General features: G+C 45.1%; 2 protein-coding genes across 5 annotated transcripts in view; one reads left to right on the forward strand and one right to left on the reverse strand.

The window, feature by feature from the left end:
* The window catches only part of FNDC9 (fibronectin type III domain containing 9), a 34,295-nt gene that overhangs the window by 7,111 nt on the left and 9,103 nt on the right, over positions 1-18,081 (forward strand). The gene's annotated exons all lie outside the window — the stretch shown is intronic.
* The window catches only part of CYFIP2 (cytoplasmic FMR1 interacting protein 2), a 55,194-nt gene continuing 39,756 nt past the window's right edge, over positions 2,644-18,081 (reverse strand). For all 4 annotated transcript variants that reach the window (XM_056348042.1, XM_056348043.1, XM_056348041.1 and 1 more), the window contains 7 exons: positions 16,792-16,882; positions 15,991-16,121; positions 12,841-12,913; positions 12,234-12,328; positions 8,039-8,277; positions 7,385-7,532; positions 2,644-6,818 (listed from right to left, as the gene is read on the reverse strand). In XM_056348042.1, coding sequence (XP_056204017.1) covers positions 6,651-6,818; positions 7,385-7,532; positions 8,039-8,277; positions 12,234-12,328; positions 12,841-12,913; positions 15,991-16,121; positions 16,792-16,882 — 945 coding nt within the window. In that variant the 3' untranslated portion in view covers positions 2,644-6,650. The remainder of the gene's footprint in view (positions 6,819-7,384; positions 7,533-8,038; positions 8,278-12,233; positions 12,329-12,840; positions 12,914-15,990; positions 16,122-16,791; positions 16,883-18,081) is intronic.

Here is an 18,081-nt window from a genome sequence, read left to right on the forward strand (position 1 = left end):
TTCAGGGGCTGCGGGGGTGTGGTATATAAAATCACTAAGTCACAAGAGTTGCATTGATGGATTTAGCAAGAATGTGTATGGCGGTATGGGAGTTAAAATCCAGGTAGGATTAGCGTGGAGTTGCCTACTATGCTTAGTCAAGGGCAAGCTGAGACTGATAACAATAAAGCTGGGATGCAATCAATGCCTCTTTTATTGCTTCATATCCTCATTTTAATGGGAAGCCTGTAATTAAGGGAATTCAGCTCCAAGCTATGACCTCACTGGTTGATACTCGCATCAGAAGTTTCCTTAAAAATAACTCCTCACAAATCAGGGAGTCTTCCTTAGCAGCTCATCTTCTAGCAATGCAGTTCCTCCTGAAATACTGGTTTCCAGGCCAAGGAACTTGACTGGAACCCAGGGGGTGGCTCAAGACAGCTTTGCATGCAAATAACCTCTTTAGCAACATCAAAAGGTTTTTCTTTCCCCAATATTCTCTGCTCAACATTTCTGGTCTGGAAAAAATGATGGAAAAATACTGGGTATCAATTGTCCTGTGTTACAAATAATGGTGGAAGTATCCTGCTAACAGGTAATGGAGACTTTTGCCCTCGGATGTCTGCTAGGCACAGTTCCTTTGGAAACTTTCAGAACAAGCTTGCAATATTCTGTTATGGCTTTATATAGTTTGAGGTCTCCGAGGAGCCATTTGCTGCTTCAAAGAGAGGGTAAATCCTTCTCTTTCTGACAATGGCCTGATTGTGTAGGGGTTATGGGAATTGCCTGGTATTCAGTTGATTGCAGCACTACATGAAAGGATGCTCAAAGCTTGAAAGACTGGGCTTTGTTGAGCAGACAACTTTTAATTCACCCTATCTCAAGGTAACCATGTCTGCAGTGGCAGAGGCTCTCATTTTGTGCTAGAAAAGTTTAGACATCACCACCACCAAGGAAAATTCCCAAGCTCATCATGTCCATGGTGGGTTCCCACCCTTGCTGTACTGCCCTCCTTGTGCCAGTGCACGTACCTGTGGGTCTGTGCTGTGGAGCAGCTGGGTGATCCGGGGTCATTAGGCTATAAAACACACCCCAACTTGTTCCTCCCAGGGTTGTTAAATTTTTTATCCAGCCCCATAAACCACGTATGTTAGCAGAACAGGAGTGGTAGGCTGGTGATAGAGGGGAGGTGGATGTTCAGTGGGCATCAGAGCAGCACTTCATGCCACGAGAACTGATACGATCAGCAGGTGGGTTATTTGCAGACCTCTTATCTGCCAGGGGCTTGCAACAGAACTCTAAATCAAGCAAAACTAGATGTGAAAGGCGCTCCTGGTTTGCAGAAGGGGTCACAGAAAGGGTCATTTTGTTCTGCTTTTAACAATAAAACAATCATTAACGAACTGTTCTTCGCATTGGTGAAGTGCTTTTAATCTGAAGATGTAAACCTATCTAGAAACATTAGGAAGAAGAAAGATGTGGGCCTGCATCTTTGGTCCTGGTCCCTTAGGGTTTTGTTCAAAATTCAGTGTTGGCCCTCGATACTCAAAGAAAGTATTGCTTCTGGCTCCAGGTAAGACCCCCTGCCTGTGAGCTATCAGCACTCCTTAGGCGTTAGCATAGGGTGTCCACAAGACCAGCTAAAATTAGTTGGGGAAAAAAAGGGAAGGAAAAAAAAAAAAAAGAAATCTCAATGGAGGAAAGGTTAAAACCCAACCTGCCTAGTATCAGTGACTGAGTGAGGAAGAAAGTCTTGCTCTCCTCTCTGCCATTCCCTGTTGCAGAACCATGTTGAAATCAGTAAACATTGTGCAACTTTCAACCGCCAGGCAAACAGCCCTCCGCAGCTGCACGCTATGCCCAAAGCTGCGGGAACATCCAGTGTCCCGTGACTTAAAGCACACTGGAAAGATCAACAGAGCTGCCTGGTCCTGGAGTAAAGTTCGCTTCCCATTTTATGTGAAGAATCGTTGCATTTTTATTCCTCTTAAGCTAGGAAGATGTTCCCACCAGGAATCCTTGGGAAGAAGCTATGAAAGGGAAGCTCAGCTGCAATATTTTATCTATTGCCGATGAAGAAGGGAAGCAGGTGCTCCTGCTCCCATAGATCCATGGCTCACCCCAATTCCTCAGCTCCCAGGTCTTTTCCCCTTGGTTCCCACTGTTCCTTCTGCAGTCAACACCCGTGGCTGCTCCTTGGATGCTTTTGACACAAACTTAAGAATGGTTTCAAGTGGAAATCTGGAAACAAAGAGCAAGGAGAGTCTTCTGGAATAAAAAGGTCCCTGTTGAGTTTGCAAGGCTGTGGTAATGACAGGAACTTAGCTCCTTAGATCAGCTTCATTTTGAGTAGGGCTTGTCAAGTTCCATTGACAATAATAATACAATTTTCCCTCCCCCAGCCCTCTAATAACTAAAACAAGATTTCAAATGAAAATTTGTTGTGGAAGGATGTTTTTCTGACAAACTGTTAACTTTCTGATAGGCAAATGTGTTTTGGTGTTGGCCATAAAGCTTCATTTTTTTTTCTTTGGTTTTGACAAAAGCTCTATGTTTTCATTAACAAAATGCTGCCATTATTCCTCTTAGCTTTTTCTTTGTGCCAGGTGCAATTGGAGGCTCTCCCCAAATAATAGTTATTGCAATGATGATGACACCACAAGGTAAAGTCTGCCCATTTAATGAATGAGCCCAATTTTTATTTCTCTTCATCACAAAGTCATCCCACATTTGTTGTACACACTGTTGGTTGCTGTGTAACGGGACATATCACCATGTACCAGATGCTTTACTCTTGCAGAAGCATTTCTAATGGAAATGGAAGCTTCTGTTAGCTGGATTTCAGAACGACAGCAAAAAATAATACAAAACCAATATCATCTTCAGCTGCATAGCAAATATGGATCAAAAATTTAACACCGTTATCAGATCACGAGCGTAAATATACCTCACCATAAATAAAATTCATTTTACAAAATAACTCAAGCAGCTTTTCATACAAATATGGTACATTTGACAAGTTTTTGAGAATATTTTCTTGGGGTTTTTACACCTTCAATTTTCTTTTTTTTCTTTTGTTCTCAAACACACATGAACCTACTGGACTGGAGTAATGCAGGAGAAAAAGGACTAACATGTTGTTCAATGGTAATAAGTGCTGTCAGAGTTTAAAAGGAAATCACTGAAGTGCTGAGCTTTAATTAGTTTGCTTCCCCTTTCTACCGTATCATTGAAAGTCAAGTGTAGCATCATTCAAGAAAGGCATGTGCACTGCCCATAGTCACATCTTATAATGTCAGAGCCCGAGGGAACATTAAAATAACCTAGTCTGACTTCATTCATGACACAGGCCATCCTTTCTCCCCCCTGTAATTCCTGTAGGGAGCCAACAACTTGCCTTCGAAGTAGACATTCCAAGTGGTGGCTGGTAAATCCTGGGGAGTTTGCAGACTACTTCAGAGTAAGCAGGAAAATGGAAGTAAAAAAGTGAGCCCATAGTCAGTGGACTTAAAAAGTATCCGGACAGGGGTCCACATTTCCCTAGGAAAAAAAAAACAACTAGGGGTCTGCAGATTGTAAAAGGCTGAAAACTATAGGATTAGAGCATATCTGCAAGGAAGACACCCAAACTTGGCAGAAAGTCTGCAAGCGTGGAGAATATGCCCGACCCTGTGGCAATCTGTTACTACTTAGCCCTACGGTTAGAAATCTGCTCTCTATTTCCATTAACAATTACAACATTAGAAAAAGGATAGGAGGAAAAAAATTCCATTTTCATGGAGTACTTTAAAGACCTAAGCCTGGACACCTGTTTCTCATACACAGTCAAGGAGGGTCAGAAAACTGAAGCTAAAGACTATTTGCAACCTTTAGATAATAAAAGGGCAATAACATCAAATCTCAGAAATGAAGACTGTAAGGTTATTCCTAGCTGATACCTCATACTACTTGAGCAACAAGGAAAAATATCTGCATACACTCTACAGTCAAAAACACTTTACATTTTGTTCATGCACTTTGGACATTTTGCTCAAAACATTTAATCCCTCAGAATCTGAAGGGATTTTACATTTTTGCCAGCAAATTGGAGGGCAACAAATAGATCTCATCTACCTCTTCTTTCAAGTACACACAACTGTGTTTTGCAGGGTTTCAGAGAATTATTATGGCAAAACTACAGCAAAAGAATACAAAGTGATAGTCATATTTAGGTAAAATATCTCATGACTCACTCCAGACCTAAACAGATGAAAATGGGCATTTAAATTCACCTTACTGTATCCTATTTTGTCTAGGTAGCCGAGACTGGGCCGTGGGGTACAGTTCATCCTTTTGTTCTTGCTCATGCTGGTTTCTGGGAAGACTCCAACATCCCATAACATGTCAGACGCAGTAGAACATTACATTTGTGCTGTGCCCAGAAGTGGCTCTGAGAGCCAGACAGGGACTTGTGCCACCTTTTCAGCAACACTTTCATACCAAAATAACAAGCACTTACTGTTTAGGTCAGGAAAAATAGGAACTTGGTTGGATCTATCTCCCTCATATCTTGTTTTCCACAAAAAATAAAGTGCTTGATTCTCCTCTTCCTTTTAAAAATATATATCTGTAGATACCCTCACTCCAGTAGCGCAGAAGTGTTGGAACATGATGGAAAACAAGAACTGACATCCTTAGTGGAAGAGTAAATAGAGAGCAAGAGCCTTGCAGTGTCATCGAGTCCCAGACGCTCTTCTGCTGCTCTTCCTCACGCCATGGAGGAAACAACTGGCCCTGCTGGGCTGGCTCCTTCCCTGCCACTCCAAGATTTCAGCCAGACTTCCAGAGATTTCATTTTACTTTTAGATCACCGTGCCGCACAGTTTCCTCCCTGCAGTTTAAATGTCTGTCTCGGTAATTAGAGGAAAACTCAAGGTGTGAAAATGTCCAGCACTTTTCACATGTCAGTTATTCATTGATTATCAAGGGAGTAGGCGGTAAGTGTCTGGGAGAACAAATTCGTCCCACCCAGCAAGATCGCCTCTTGCTAACAGTAGTTTGCTGGCTGTTGTTTCCTAAGACAAAATACTCCAGCTGGGACATTTCTACTTATTAATTATATGTTCCCTCTGACAGAATAAATGCCCAGGCTCTGCCTTTTTAACATCTGTAGTAGCATGCAGTTTACAAGGCATGATGAAATGCACGAAAGCAATATATATTATCACATCTGTATACTGTAACAGCAATTACCTGCTGTGATCTGGCTAAAGGTGGGAAATTAAAATATTGCCAGTGGTGAGACTAGCATCGTTTTCTCTTGGAGCATGTGGTTTGATCTCCTCTAACTTCAAGCACAAGCTTTTGCATCACTTCAATGACACTACTGAGGGGAAGCTGGGAAGACCATGAATTATGAAATCCTCCTTGAAGTTCCTACTGAATCTGTTCTCAACATCCAGGGATCTTAGATTAGCTGAGAGGGAAAAGGAAACAGACTCCAGTGTTCCCTCTGAACACCTTTAAACCTAGAAAATTCTGGGTATCTTTTGATGCTTATCCTGTATTTTACATCTTCTAAACAATCATGATTTCTGAGTGATGGGAAGTTTCCTAAGCCCTGCTGATAGTCACCATTCTCTGAAGAAAAGAGATCTGGTTGCTGTGCCACTAGGAATTTGTCTAAAACAAGGGAAAATAGCATCCCAGAACATACTCCAGTTACACACCCCAGCTCTCATCCTTGCTGAAGATCAAAGATCACGTATGTCCGAGGTAACTACACCTGCCTCCTGTCAGGACCAGTGATTATTTCCACCCACATTAGTATGATCAAGAGCACATTCACATGAGTGCAGCCTCTTCCGCAGACCGTAAGAAATCTTGTCTAGTTCGTGGAAGATGTGTTTTTTGGGGAGAACCCTTTGCATTAAAGTAAGTGGATGATCCATAGCAGGGAAAAAGCCAGGCTGTTTTCTCTCTCCCCAGCTCTCCGAAGTGCTGAGGAGTCATTTGGCGACTACATCGTTGCTACTCTGAAACCCACGTGCCAAAGCTCCCGTTAACAGATGCTGGAAGGGCCAACAGAGCGGCAGAGCGCAGGAACCAGCCCCAGCCCGGGGTGTGCAGCCACCCAGCCCGGCACAGCTCCTCCGCACCCATCACTTGATCCTCAGGGTCCTGCCTTCATCCATCCTTCCCCCACAACGAGTGGATCAGGGGCTTGTCTTCAGACCCTCCTGCTCCACAGCTGGTGGCACATGTCACGGGGGTGTTGATTTGCCCCATCGCTTCGGCGGTGGGAGTGGGCTCCCGGTGCTGCAGAAGCATGGAGCTTTTCCACCAGGAGCCCCACGTTTGGGGCTGCAATATGGCTTCAGAGTGATGTGTTCGATTGGATGAATCACAGGGTAAAACCGGACCACGTCATGGAAGAAAAGCACATTTCACCCGCCCACCCCCACCCACCCCCAAGTCTGAAAGCTACAAGTAAAACCGATCACAGGGATGGTACAGAAGAACATGCACTCACACAGGGCTGGATGGGAAGATGCGTCCTTGTGTGTAGCAGGCATACCCAGTCTTACTTTGTTGCCAGGTCTCACGCCATCGAGTCTACCCTTCTACCCTTCCCAGCTGTCCTGGGTTCAGTCCCTTCTCCCGTCCCAACCCGCGGGGGGTCAGCGTCCACACTAGCAGGTGGTGGCCAGTGACTGGTGGATTGGGGGCTGGAAGCAGCGCACGTGCTCCACCGTGGAACTGTCTGTCTCCACCGACTTCATGTACTTGTTCAGGATGGCGAAAATCTCATTGTTCAGGATCTGATACTTCCTGATCCTGTCGGCCATCTTCTTTAAGGGCTGGAGGGACGGTGAGGGAAAAAAAAAAAACAGTAGATGAAGAGTCTTACGTCATCTGATCAGCTAGATAGTACCAGTACCTCTGTGCTGCTGCTGGAAACCTCTGATAAAGCAAAGCCGCTGTAACACGCTACAGTTCCACTTAGCACTTCCCAGGGATCCGTGACTCACTTCATTATAGGGTCTGATGACTCAAGACAGAGCATTAACAAGGTCAGTGAGTGGTCCCAAGTTAACCGTTCTAAAGTCTAGATGCCCAGCTGCTTATTGATAAAGCCACTGAGATCACAGGATGGTTGCTGGAAATGCCAGCTTCTCAGCTCCAGCCTCCCAACCTCAGGAAGAAGGGAAAAGCTTTGGGAGAAAAAAAGGTTCGATTGCCAAGCCAATTAAAACCTTGGCCTCTCTGCTGAGACTGCAGATGGAAATCTCACAGCGAGTGTGTTCAGTTTGAAAAAGGTTAACACCGGGCACAGTTGTAATTTATGTGTTTGGACAAAGCAAGACAGAAAACAGAGAGAGAAGTGTGCTGCTTCAGGTCCTTCAGACCCTGCCCTTCAACTTACCACGTTTTTTATAATTTCATCCTTCCCGTCCTGCCTCTGCACCTTCAGCAGGTGGTAGCAGAAGTCAAAGAGGTCAAAGCGCCGTTGCTGACCAAGGAGAACAATGATAGAGCAACCTGCCCAGTTCAGACCATCTCCAAAGCACTGCCTGGAAGGAAGACAGGGTGATGGGGAGCGGAGAGATGACAGGATACAGTTAGGTAAGAGAAGTCCTACCATGGCACCAGGAACTTTCCTTGGTGAATTCTTAGGGAAACCAGATTCAGTCCCACTCCTGGGAAGTGGGTATACACCTAGAGAAAAGGAACTCAGAAGGAAATATGCAGGATTACATCAGGGCCGGGCTGTGCAGGGTGCATCACAGGGTAAGACAGGTGAGGACCTAGCCTCTGACTTGGGTTGTTGCCCATGTACCCATCTCCTTCTGCACGTTACCTTGTGCAGGCCCCTTTACTTTGCTCTCTCCCCCAGCTGTTCAGATGGAAAGCATCTTTATGCCCATGCACAACAAAGTCCTTTCATCAAGGATCTACGTTCCCCCTCTACAGCCACAGTGGTCGAGGCTGTGGCTGCAGCTGAGGGTATCTTGGGGGGTTGCCGGCCCTGCTAGCTCGTGAGCAGTGCTAACGGCAGAGCTGCCAGATGGACACTCACTCTGCAGTGAACTCGTTGGTGCCCACAGGGATGCAGTACACAAACTGCATGGCACTCCAGAGCCGGTGAAACTCCACGCACTCGTCCACGTGCATGACCCCGTTTGTCGGGGGTGGCCCGCGCCAGATCGGGTCCTGCAGGTAGCTCCTAATCCGTGTCAGGATCACCTCGAACATGGAGAGCCCGCAGCACAACCGCTCCTTCGTCAGCAAGTCACCCTCCCGGGCGATGGCTATTTGCTGAGGAGGAGGACAACCAAAGAAACACAAGTGACGATGTAATACAGACGGATGCTCTTGCTGGACTTAACGCTTCCTGGTCTCCCCGGCTCTTTCAGGGTTAACAACACATCCCACGCAAGGTCCAACCTTACCTCTGATGGCTGCTCCCATGGCACTCCCCACCAGAGAATACTCATCCCTCACACAGAAGAAGACTCAATCTTGTGCTCAATTATATTTCACCGACCTAAGTATCTTTTGAAATGATTACGTATGTCAGAAAACAAAAGTTGAAGGGAAAGCTCTGATCAGAAATACTGATCCTTAATTCTGCTAGCACACTGTTCTATTACATTAGTGCTACTCAGTGTTGCTGGGTTTAATTTCATGATTTCTGCAGATTATGGAAATGAAACAGGAGAGAACAGGGACATTTTGCTTCCCAGGACATTGCCATCATCTCTTTAAAATGTAGGCAGCCTATGGTTTTCTTGATTTCTTTTGCAGTTAGGATTAAAAGCTCTGAGGAAGATGAGAAGCCACTGGAACCTTAATACTGGAAAACCTGTGGTTTATAAGAAAGGAAAATATTTTTTTCCAGATGTGAAAGCTTTACACACGTGGAGAATTTTTGCGACATCCCCACTGAGATTTACATGTACAAATCTGGAATGGCTCCACTGGCTGGAGTTCATTTTACACTAGAGAAAAATTAAAAGAGAGTTGATTTCATTTCAGGCTCATCGCTCCCCCAGAGGAAAAAAAAGGGGGGGATGGGGGGATTTTAAATAAGCAAGCAGGGCCCCCGCGGCATGGGAGCGCTGACTCCACTGAGTGGGGCTGGGGTGCAAGCATGGCGTTTGCTCACTGCCCTGATATGCCTTTAGCTGTCCCATTCCCTGCCGTTTCCAGCAGCGTTACTGACATCTCTACAGCACTGCCCAACACAGCACAGGGAACGAATGGTCGTGCCCGTGGCTCTGGGAGGCTCCGGCTCGGCCACGCTCACCCCAGCAGGTGCCCCAGCCCCACAGGCAGAGCCTTTTCCCCTCTCACCACTTCGGCAGGGGCGTGCAGAGCAAGCGTGACATTTACCGACCCCCTGCCTATCCCAGAGGACTTCCTGGAGCTCTGAGTAGTTTTTAAGCATCCGCTCCATTTCCAGCTGTCCCTGTAATGCCTGTAAAAACGTCACCCCGATCAGAATCGTGATGGGGACTCAGAGCATCTGGTACAACGGGCAGGCACGTGTTGTGGCCAGATATGAAGAACACAAATTATGCTTGGTTTACTTGGGTCATCGTTACTCCACTCTGAAAAAACACGAATGCACCTGCACATCCCCTTTCCTGACTATTAGTATGCTGGCAGTGACCTGAAGTATTTTTAGTTTCGTGGCTATTGAAATTCAAAGTGTTACAATTCCTGCTTGTGCCACAATTTCAAGGATGTTCTGAGAACCTCAGATCAATTAATGTTCAACTAATAGCACGTATCAAGGGAAAGCTGTATCGCTGTGCAGAGGCCAGATTGGGTCTGGGATCCCTGGATCTGTTAAATGCAGGAATGATATCACCGGTTTCATGGCACGCACTTGCATATGTTTGCTTAGCAAGTAAAGATTTTTTTTATCCAGCCTGTTTTTATCGCTAAAGGCTGCATACTTTCTCTCTACTCACCTGCTCCAAGCTCTTATGGGTACAGATTAGCATCTGCACACACTAGGCTATGATGGCAAAATGGGGACACATTAGAAGTAAAGCCATTTCAAATGCAAATCAGGTATTAGCATTACCTTTTGCTAAGATATACTGATAGAACAGGTACTCTTAAGAACAAACTAGTCCAGTGCGATCTTAGTATACCGTTTCTGAAGAAAACTTGATCTAGAAAGGGATGTATCTGGCTTTCAAAGGATGTAGTGCCACTCAGTTATGCACATTTACAGACAGAATTTGGTTCTAAAATTCATCATTGTAAGATCAGTCCTTGATACAGGACTACTACCATCGGGGAAGGTATCTACCGTGGTGAAGGCAGCTGGAGAGCTGTTAGTCTTGTGGCCAGATCTGCCCCACAGTCTGGTGTCCCACCGATTTCTGAGATCCGGAGAGGAAGGGTGCTCTCGAGAGAAACTGTCAAAGGATGCCACTGTGCCAGCTCAACTATTCGCTCTGTCTTCAAAAGGATAGGCTCCCATTACTTGCAGTGTAATGAAAAAAGTCAGACTGACCAAGCACTTCTGAAAATCCCTCACTAAATATTTCTATGATCAGCATTAAAAGGGAGAGGATTCTTTTAACGAACCACTTTGACCCCCTTGGTTCTTTATGAATCATCTATCAAACAGCTGCTGCTGGATTCTCAAGGCAAAACAATTACTTATAATAATCACTGACAGTTTTCCTACCACTGCACAAATCCAGTTGTGCCATTCCTCTTTTACAGCTTGTTAACTGGCAAGCTTGCCAGAATCGTACCCAAAGCCTGCAAGGACTGATGGATCCCCACTGACTACAGCAGCCTCTGGCTCAGCCCCTTCACAGCATGCAATTACCTGAAACGCATAGGGCCACCTTTTGGGAGAGGAATCAAGCAGGCAACTTCTGCTCAGATTCTGGACAATTGCTAAAAGGCACTTATGCATCCTGCAGGAAAAAAAATCCTGTATGGCCTGTGTCCAAAACTGCATTTCCAAAATGCATGTCCAAAACTGCATAAGGAACAAGCTTGGAAGCTATGGAGGCACCTATAGAAAGTGACTCTTGTGTTCATTTACACCTGAGCTCAAAAAAGATCTGGTATTCTACCGTACCTGCGTGATGAATATGGGAACAGTTTACGGAAAAAGTAATTTTTAGCAGGACATGAAATACCTTTTGTTTTCATCACCATCATAACTATGGCAGGGATAAGCAACGAGTGGACTCTAGTAGCAGATTTCAATGATGATTTTGCATGGAAAGAAGGAGAGATAGAAAGACCAACACAAAGACACAAAAACACAGAGGTGAATTCTTTTTCTCGAGTGTCTCCTTTAAAAGGAAGTCAATGGGAAGTGAGAGAAATGTCTACAAAGTAAGGCAAAGCCCTCAGTTATCCAGCCAATTTCTTTGTTTCATATGATTTCCAATGAAGCAAAGCTGAAAATGTCCTTGATTCATCAGAAAAACAATAAAAAAAAATCAACAACTTTCTGCCTGCCATAGATCTGTCACCTCATGCAACTGAGTGTTTTTTCCATTCCCTCGGCAGTACATTACAGAAAAAGAATGTTGATTAATTTAATACTTTGAAAGATTTTTATCCCGTCAACCCCACTAAGTAGGCAGTGGCAGTTTGGCTATTGATATCAACCGAGCTCAAATTTTGCCTATTACATTGACCGATCCACAGAGGTATTTTTAACAGTACTAAATTTCTGCACAAGAGATCTTTTCCAAGCTGAGACCCACCTCAAGAAAACACTTAAATGGAGCCGTAATTTTAAGCATGTGCTGAAGCTCTAAGCATGTACTAGGAGGAAAACCATTCTCAGATGTATTCCTTGACAGGGATGAGCTTAAAAATGGACCACACTGCAGCCCTAAAACGGGATTCCCAAAAGTGAAGGCAATTGATGAAGTCAGGGACAGCCTTGCAAAGTTACCCCACAAACCACCCCAGCAATTCTCCATCTTTTTAAAACGGAGCAGGAGAGTTTTTCAGAGTTGTTCTTATTCAGAGCTGGCTTCAAGCACGCTTGCCTCGCAGCTCCCCACCAGCTCTCCAGACTGGAGGCACCAACACACCACCTCTGGACCCGCTCACAAATTTCCCTTCCAAGTGTCTGCTAGGGCAAGGATTCTGATTTTCTTCCGACTGGCATTTTGGAGGGGGGTGTGTGTGAAATAGATCACTTTCCCAAGGCCAAACAGGCCATCTAGGGACTGCTACGAAACTTCAACAGCCATCCCTTTCAATGAAATCCTTACCTGCGGAGTGCCCAGCCTCTCTATTAAGGGAACCAGGTGAAGTGGGGCATACTTGGCTTCGAGACGCTTCATGCGCACCTCCAAGCGTTCTCCTTCTGTCAAGCGAGCAGCAAACAGTGAAATGAGAGGAGGAAGTGGAGACCCGCAATTTCCGCTGAGTTTGCTCAGAGCTGCCCCCCAGCAACCATCCAACGAGCCTCTGGATCAGTGAGCCAAACCGAGAGCAAATGAGGGAACCAGTGATGCAGAGAAGGGAGGGATGTGTGATTGCAGCCTCAGCAGCAGCTTAATAACACATGTCCAAAAGCGTGTCCCTGTTACTTATCACTCCTGTTGAGATGGACATTTCATGCTGTCATTCTCCAAAGAGGCTGTGAAATGGCTTTAGAACCTTAAGGAACCCCCAAACTGGCTAAGGTTTCAGTCTGTAACTAGGCTACAGAAAATGAACCCTTGGCGTTTGTTTCCACCTGACTTTCGGCTGTAGCCACTTATCTATTTCGAGGGGGAAGCAGGGCCAGAACCAATCCTCAGCAGAAATGGGAGAGAAACAGCTTCTGGACAGAGACCTCTGAGTCTGTCCACTGCTTCCCTCTCAGCTTCTTACCTTTGATGTAGACCCTGGGCAAAATATTTTGGAAGGGAGCAGCATGCAGCAAATCACAAACTTCTTCCTGGGACTGAGGCAGGAAGAAAGAAAGATAAAGTAAGTTAAAAAACACCTACAGGGGTTGAGTGTATGGTTCAGGGGCCTGGGCAACGCTACAACAATTCAAGTCTACAGCACCTATTCAAATCCAACCCAGCTCGGTAGCAACTCCAATGGTTTGAATCTAAGTGAGCTAAAACTGGAAGGAATACCTCTCAGCTTAAGCCAGGAAGTTTCTTTAAATCAAGTAATTTAGTTCCTGCCTGTAGAAGGCCAGAGCTTTATATTTGTTGCCTGTCCCACTTACTAGCCCTGCAAGTCAGAGGGGATAAAGAACACGGACCTTTCTGTTTCATCTTACCCTGGTGACCTCCTGCTGTTTGCTCGTACAGAGGAGATGCCCGGGTGGAAACTACTCTCTGGCTTAATTATTTTAGGATGTGTGCACGTAAAATACACTGATGCATGGCTCTATTGCAAATAGGTACATAATACATTGGTCTGAAATTATTTGGTTGTTCATATGGTGTTCTCAGCCAGGGCCACCAGACCAGAATCCCAGTGGTGTAGGCACCACGGAGAATAATACAGAAGTCCAGAGAGGAATAACATCATGAGATGCCACCTGAGAGAATGCATGCCGATGCACTTGAGAAAAAATAATCCCAAACACAGATGCACAAGGAGAAGAAACCTAGAAATAGGCAGGTGGAGACTGAGGAGCGATGGCTGACAATACATTGTATACAAGTCTGCAATGGGAAACAGCAGCAAGGAAACCAAAGCTGTTTAACACAGAGGCATTGCATCACAACAAGGCATTAGTTTGCTCCTACAAAAGTCTAGTTCTAGGACATGCTTTCAGTTCTGAGCTTATTGTAGAGATGTAGACACACTCGAAAGCAGGTCATGACAGCGCAGCAAAAGATATTTGGGCGCCAGATGGAATGACTCGGCTGGGTCTGTTTGGGATGCACAGGTGGATACCCCACCTTCCAGCCAGGAGGGAGGGGACAGTATGGAGCTGCAGGAGGCTGTACTGGCACATGGATGCTGGGATGAGAGCGAGTTTGTCGGAGTGCAGTTTGTGACACAGTGCTGGAGGAACAGAAACAGTCCGGGGTCCCTCCATGGGCAGAGAGATACTGATGCAAACAGAGTGTGCCTGTCACCTTGGTCATTTTACTTGCAAAACACTATTTGTTCCTAGATGAATGTTCTTTCACTGCTGTTTTCCTCTGATAGAGAGTATTAGCACCATTTGCAGCCTGCATTCACCTGATATCTGTCCCAAATTAGTCATGTTATTAATAGATGCCCTCCACCAAGGCCCATTACCTGAGAGTAAGAATTCTGCTTACGAATTTAGTCCCAAGGAACCCCTTACTCCTCAAATTTAAACAATGAAAACAGGGTAGAATGGTGCAGACTGCACATCTTCACTAGAGCAGTCCAGCAAATACCACCAGCCTTGGATCACTCTGACAGCTATGAAGATAACTGCACCGTACAAGCAATTGCTCCTGCTGCATAAGAGCTCCATTAGAGGGAAAATCTTGTTACGTGATGGCTCTACACATCTGACAGCTTCCAGCAAGCGAGTGCCTGCTGCGTGCAAAATGGCTTTATATTCTGAATCTCTTTCTGTGTGGAAAAACAAGGGATCAGAGAGGGGGAGAGGCTCTGGCTGGCATGGGAAGTGGGCATGCATGGACTTTGATGGGCAGCCTTCCTAAAGGGACCCCCAAATTCTCACCATCTTGTTTTCTTGAATTTCTGCTATTCTAAAATGCCAGTATACTGCTGATGTACAGCTCCTGGGACTGGAGGAACATTTTTGCATCGAAATGAAGGATTTCTAAAAGAAACCACCATGTGTCCCTCAAGTGTCCATTTAAAGACGGGACGGAAAAGGCAAATGCAATAGTACATCCAGCATAAAATCCAACACTGAGAACAGCAGAAAGCAGTGAGGAAGCCACAAAAGGAACAGAAACTGCCAGAATACAGTTGGCAACTCTGGTCATTCTATTAAATAAAGCCAAGCTGCTAGGTGATACACATCACTAGTTTTAATCTTAACACAACTACTGCTCACTGAAGGCGTTTGATACACCATATCAGGAACTAAAAATCTCTGTATCTGGGGTTAAAATGCAAAGGCAAGGGCAGAAATATTCATTTTGAGGACATGCTGAGATTTTTAGTTTTCCCTGTGCTTGGATAAAAATCGGAATCTTTGAACTACTTTCTGGCTTTGCTTGAAAATCCTATCTTATGCTAGGGAAGTCTTTCTGGAATATGTCTGGAAAAACTGAAACAACCCTGCCAAAACCATTCTGACATGAAATACGCATTTTTAATGTAAAATTGTGTTGTTGAACACTCCTTGGTTGGCTCTAGGCCAAACTATGAGATAAATTCATTAGGAAGTGAACGTATCGTGTGGAAAACTAGAAGCTAAGAAGATGTGTGACACTCAGCCACAGCCTCTGCCCCATACCAGAAAGGGCATCACATGAGCTGAGAGACTTGTATATGTGGAAAACAGTTGTGCAGGGGAAAACACCACGTCATCACTCCGGCTAAGTTTTCAGTGAAGATAAGTCATAGGAAATGTATCATCAGCTCTTCCAAGATTTTCTTCCTGTTGGATTGCTTTATCCTTAGCACCATTAGAATCAGCCGGGTTTCTTTCATCATGCTGGCACCCCAAAAGAGCAAAGGGCTCAGATCTACTTCTCACTGTACAAATACGTATATAAAGAAGTATTGATCCCTGCCCCAGAGAGCTTACAATCTAGAAATAAGCTCCAGTTGGCTTCATTTTTGAGAAGGATAGCTTTGGGTCCAACAATTAAATCTAGATCTTCCAGTATTCAGATTCTCCTTCAGCAATCCCAGATGTCAGTGACCAAGCACCAATGCACACCATCCCCATGGACATGCCCACAGACCCCAATAACACAGCCCCAGAGAGACCCTGAGCACATGAGGAGCTGGAAAGTAACATTTCCCAAACTCTTCTGCTGGAGAACCCACTTCCACTTATACTCTCAAGCTGGCAATTTCAAGTACGATCTGTTGGTGCAGGGGGTTTTGCCTTACCAAAGCCTGCTCGATAAGGAGGCAGAAGAGAATGGCATTGCCCACTTCTCTGAGGCTCTGGAACACATCAGTCTTCAGCTCTGCATACTCAATGATGTCCTTCAGCTGATGGTGGAAAAACTCCAGGATTCCTGAAAAGACAAGGAAGGACAGTCAGAGAAGCAAGAGCAGAATCACCCTCCAATAACTTGGATAAAAGGACAATCAGTGCCTGATACTTCCCTAATCACAAATTGCAAGCTGTAATTGCTAAACAGATAGGTGGAGACCAGCACTGGGCAGAACTAGCACACAGTGTCTTATCCTGCTTCCAGGAACCCTTGGGAAACAGGGAGTAATAACTATGAAGTCCTTGGATTTCCTCATCAGAGGAAAAAAGAGATGCAAGACTGTAATGGATGTCTTGGTGCTGGCTCATGTATACCAGCCCGTTTCCCCATCCAGCTGAACGGCAGACTGCAGTCACGCTGCAAAAAACCTTTCCATCAACTAAGCAGAGCTTTTGAAAAATATCAGTGAGAGCCACAAGCTTACGAAATCATGAAGACAAAACAGAAGCTACCGGAAGACATTTCCTTATCAGCCATCCGTGTGTTCCTGTTGGAAATTTCCTGGAAAAGTTTCCTATGCATGTTCCAGTGACAACAGCAGAGCAGCTGAAAGCACATCTCACCAGCCTGGCTGCATGTTGCACTGGCACATCAGGTGCCAAACCTTGTTTAATTACGAGGGCGTGCCTGAGTGTATGCTGTACCAACACGTGGGTGAGCTCTTGCTCAAGCATCTATCTGTAGCACCCACCTGGAGAGCCATATTCATGTCTTGGCAAGCGGCATATCTTGGGCATTACTTCGATCAGAGTCTTCACATACTGCAGGATGGTGCCTTGCAGCTGTCGGAGACAAAGGGAGGTTAAGCTGGAATGATAGCTTCTCCTGGTGTTAGTTTTGAAAGAGGCTGGTTGTGGACGGGTCCAGATCTGACAGCACAGGATGAAACATCAGCCGGAGTCCAAGAAGGACTTGTTTAATTTGGAATTCACTCAACTATAAAATCCAGCCCAAGTGTATGGAGTTAGTGCTTTTACAGCTTCCTCCCAAATAATAAATCAGAACTTCATGGATTTTCAGCTTCAAAATGCAGCTTGCTGCGTTTGCTTTATTTGAGGCTGAAATCCAAACAAGGTTCAGTCTTAGATCCAGCTGGACTTGGGCTCCTAAGCCAAAAAGCATTTCACCAGAGCTACTAGAGGAGTCATTCCCCAGCACAGGAAATGCTCCTTCCACCTGAGGAATGATCACCAGATAGAGCTTAAAAAAGAATTTACATGTATGTAGAAGCAGTTTCTGCAGATCTGATGTACTGAACTAATACGGGCAAGAGCAAAGTGTATTTCTTAGTTAAAAGCACTTGCTGTCGTTTGGAGTTATATGCCTGCAACCTGTAGATACACTGTATGGGATTATGCACTAAACACTATTTAGCTGAACATAAAATCTTTGTGCTGAATCTTGAACAGCAGCTACAGCGTTTTGAAATAAGTGACACAAATTACATCTTCAGTAACTATGGTCCTTTACAGTAGGGAAAATGGATATATGCTTGAGATTTTCAGTTTTACATTGTTTTGTTAGGCAAGTTCAAAATGACATCTTTGCAATCAAAACAGAATTCAAATATTTATAATGAACGTAAATTGTTTTTCCAGTAAAGCAAGGGTTTAAGTAGAAAAGCACGACCTGAAAAATCATACATTTTTGCACACTCCCTCCTTCCTTGTTAATGCTCGGTACTGTTAGTGCCTTTAGGGTGCACATGAGATCATTTCCCTGTGGACATCACATTTCTCTTCTGAAAAAGAGAGCGCTAGAAAGCAGATAGGACTATTGGCAGCCTGGCTTCAGAATACCGATGGAAATGGACATTACGGCTTGAATAGGGACTCAAAAAATTGCCGACTCAAAAGTTTTGGTGCCTGCCCTCTACCTTCCTGCAACCCTTCACGGGTATCACGGGGCAGTGAGGCAGAATGCTCCTGTGCTATTGCTGAGCCTGGGCACCTGCCTGGAAGGTCTCCCGGGCAGCACAGGC

The sequence above is a fragment of the Falco biarmicus genome, chromosome 8, assembly GCF_023638135.1.
Source record: "Falco biarmicus isolate bFalBia1 chromosome 8, bFalBia1.pri, whole genome shotgun sequence".
In the NCBI taxonomy this organism is placed as follows: domain Eukaryota; kingdom Metazoa; phylum Chordata; class Aves; order Falconiformes; family Falconidae; genus Falco; species Falco biarmicus.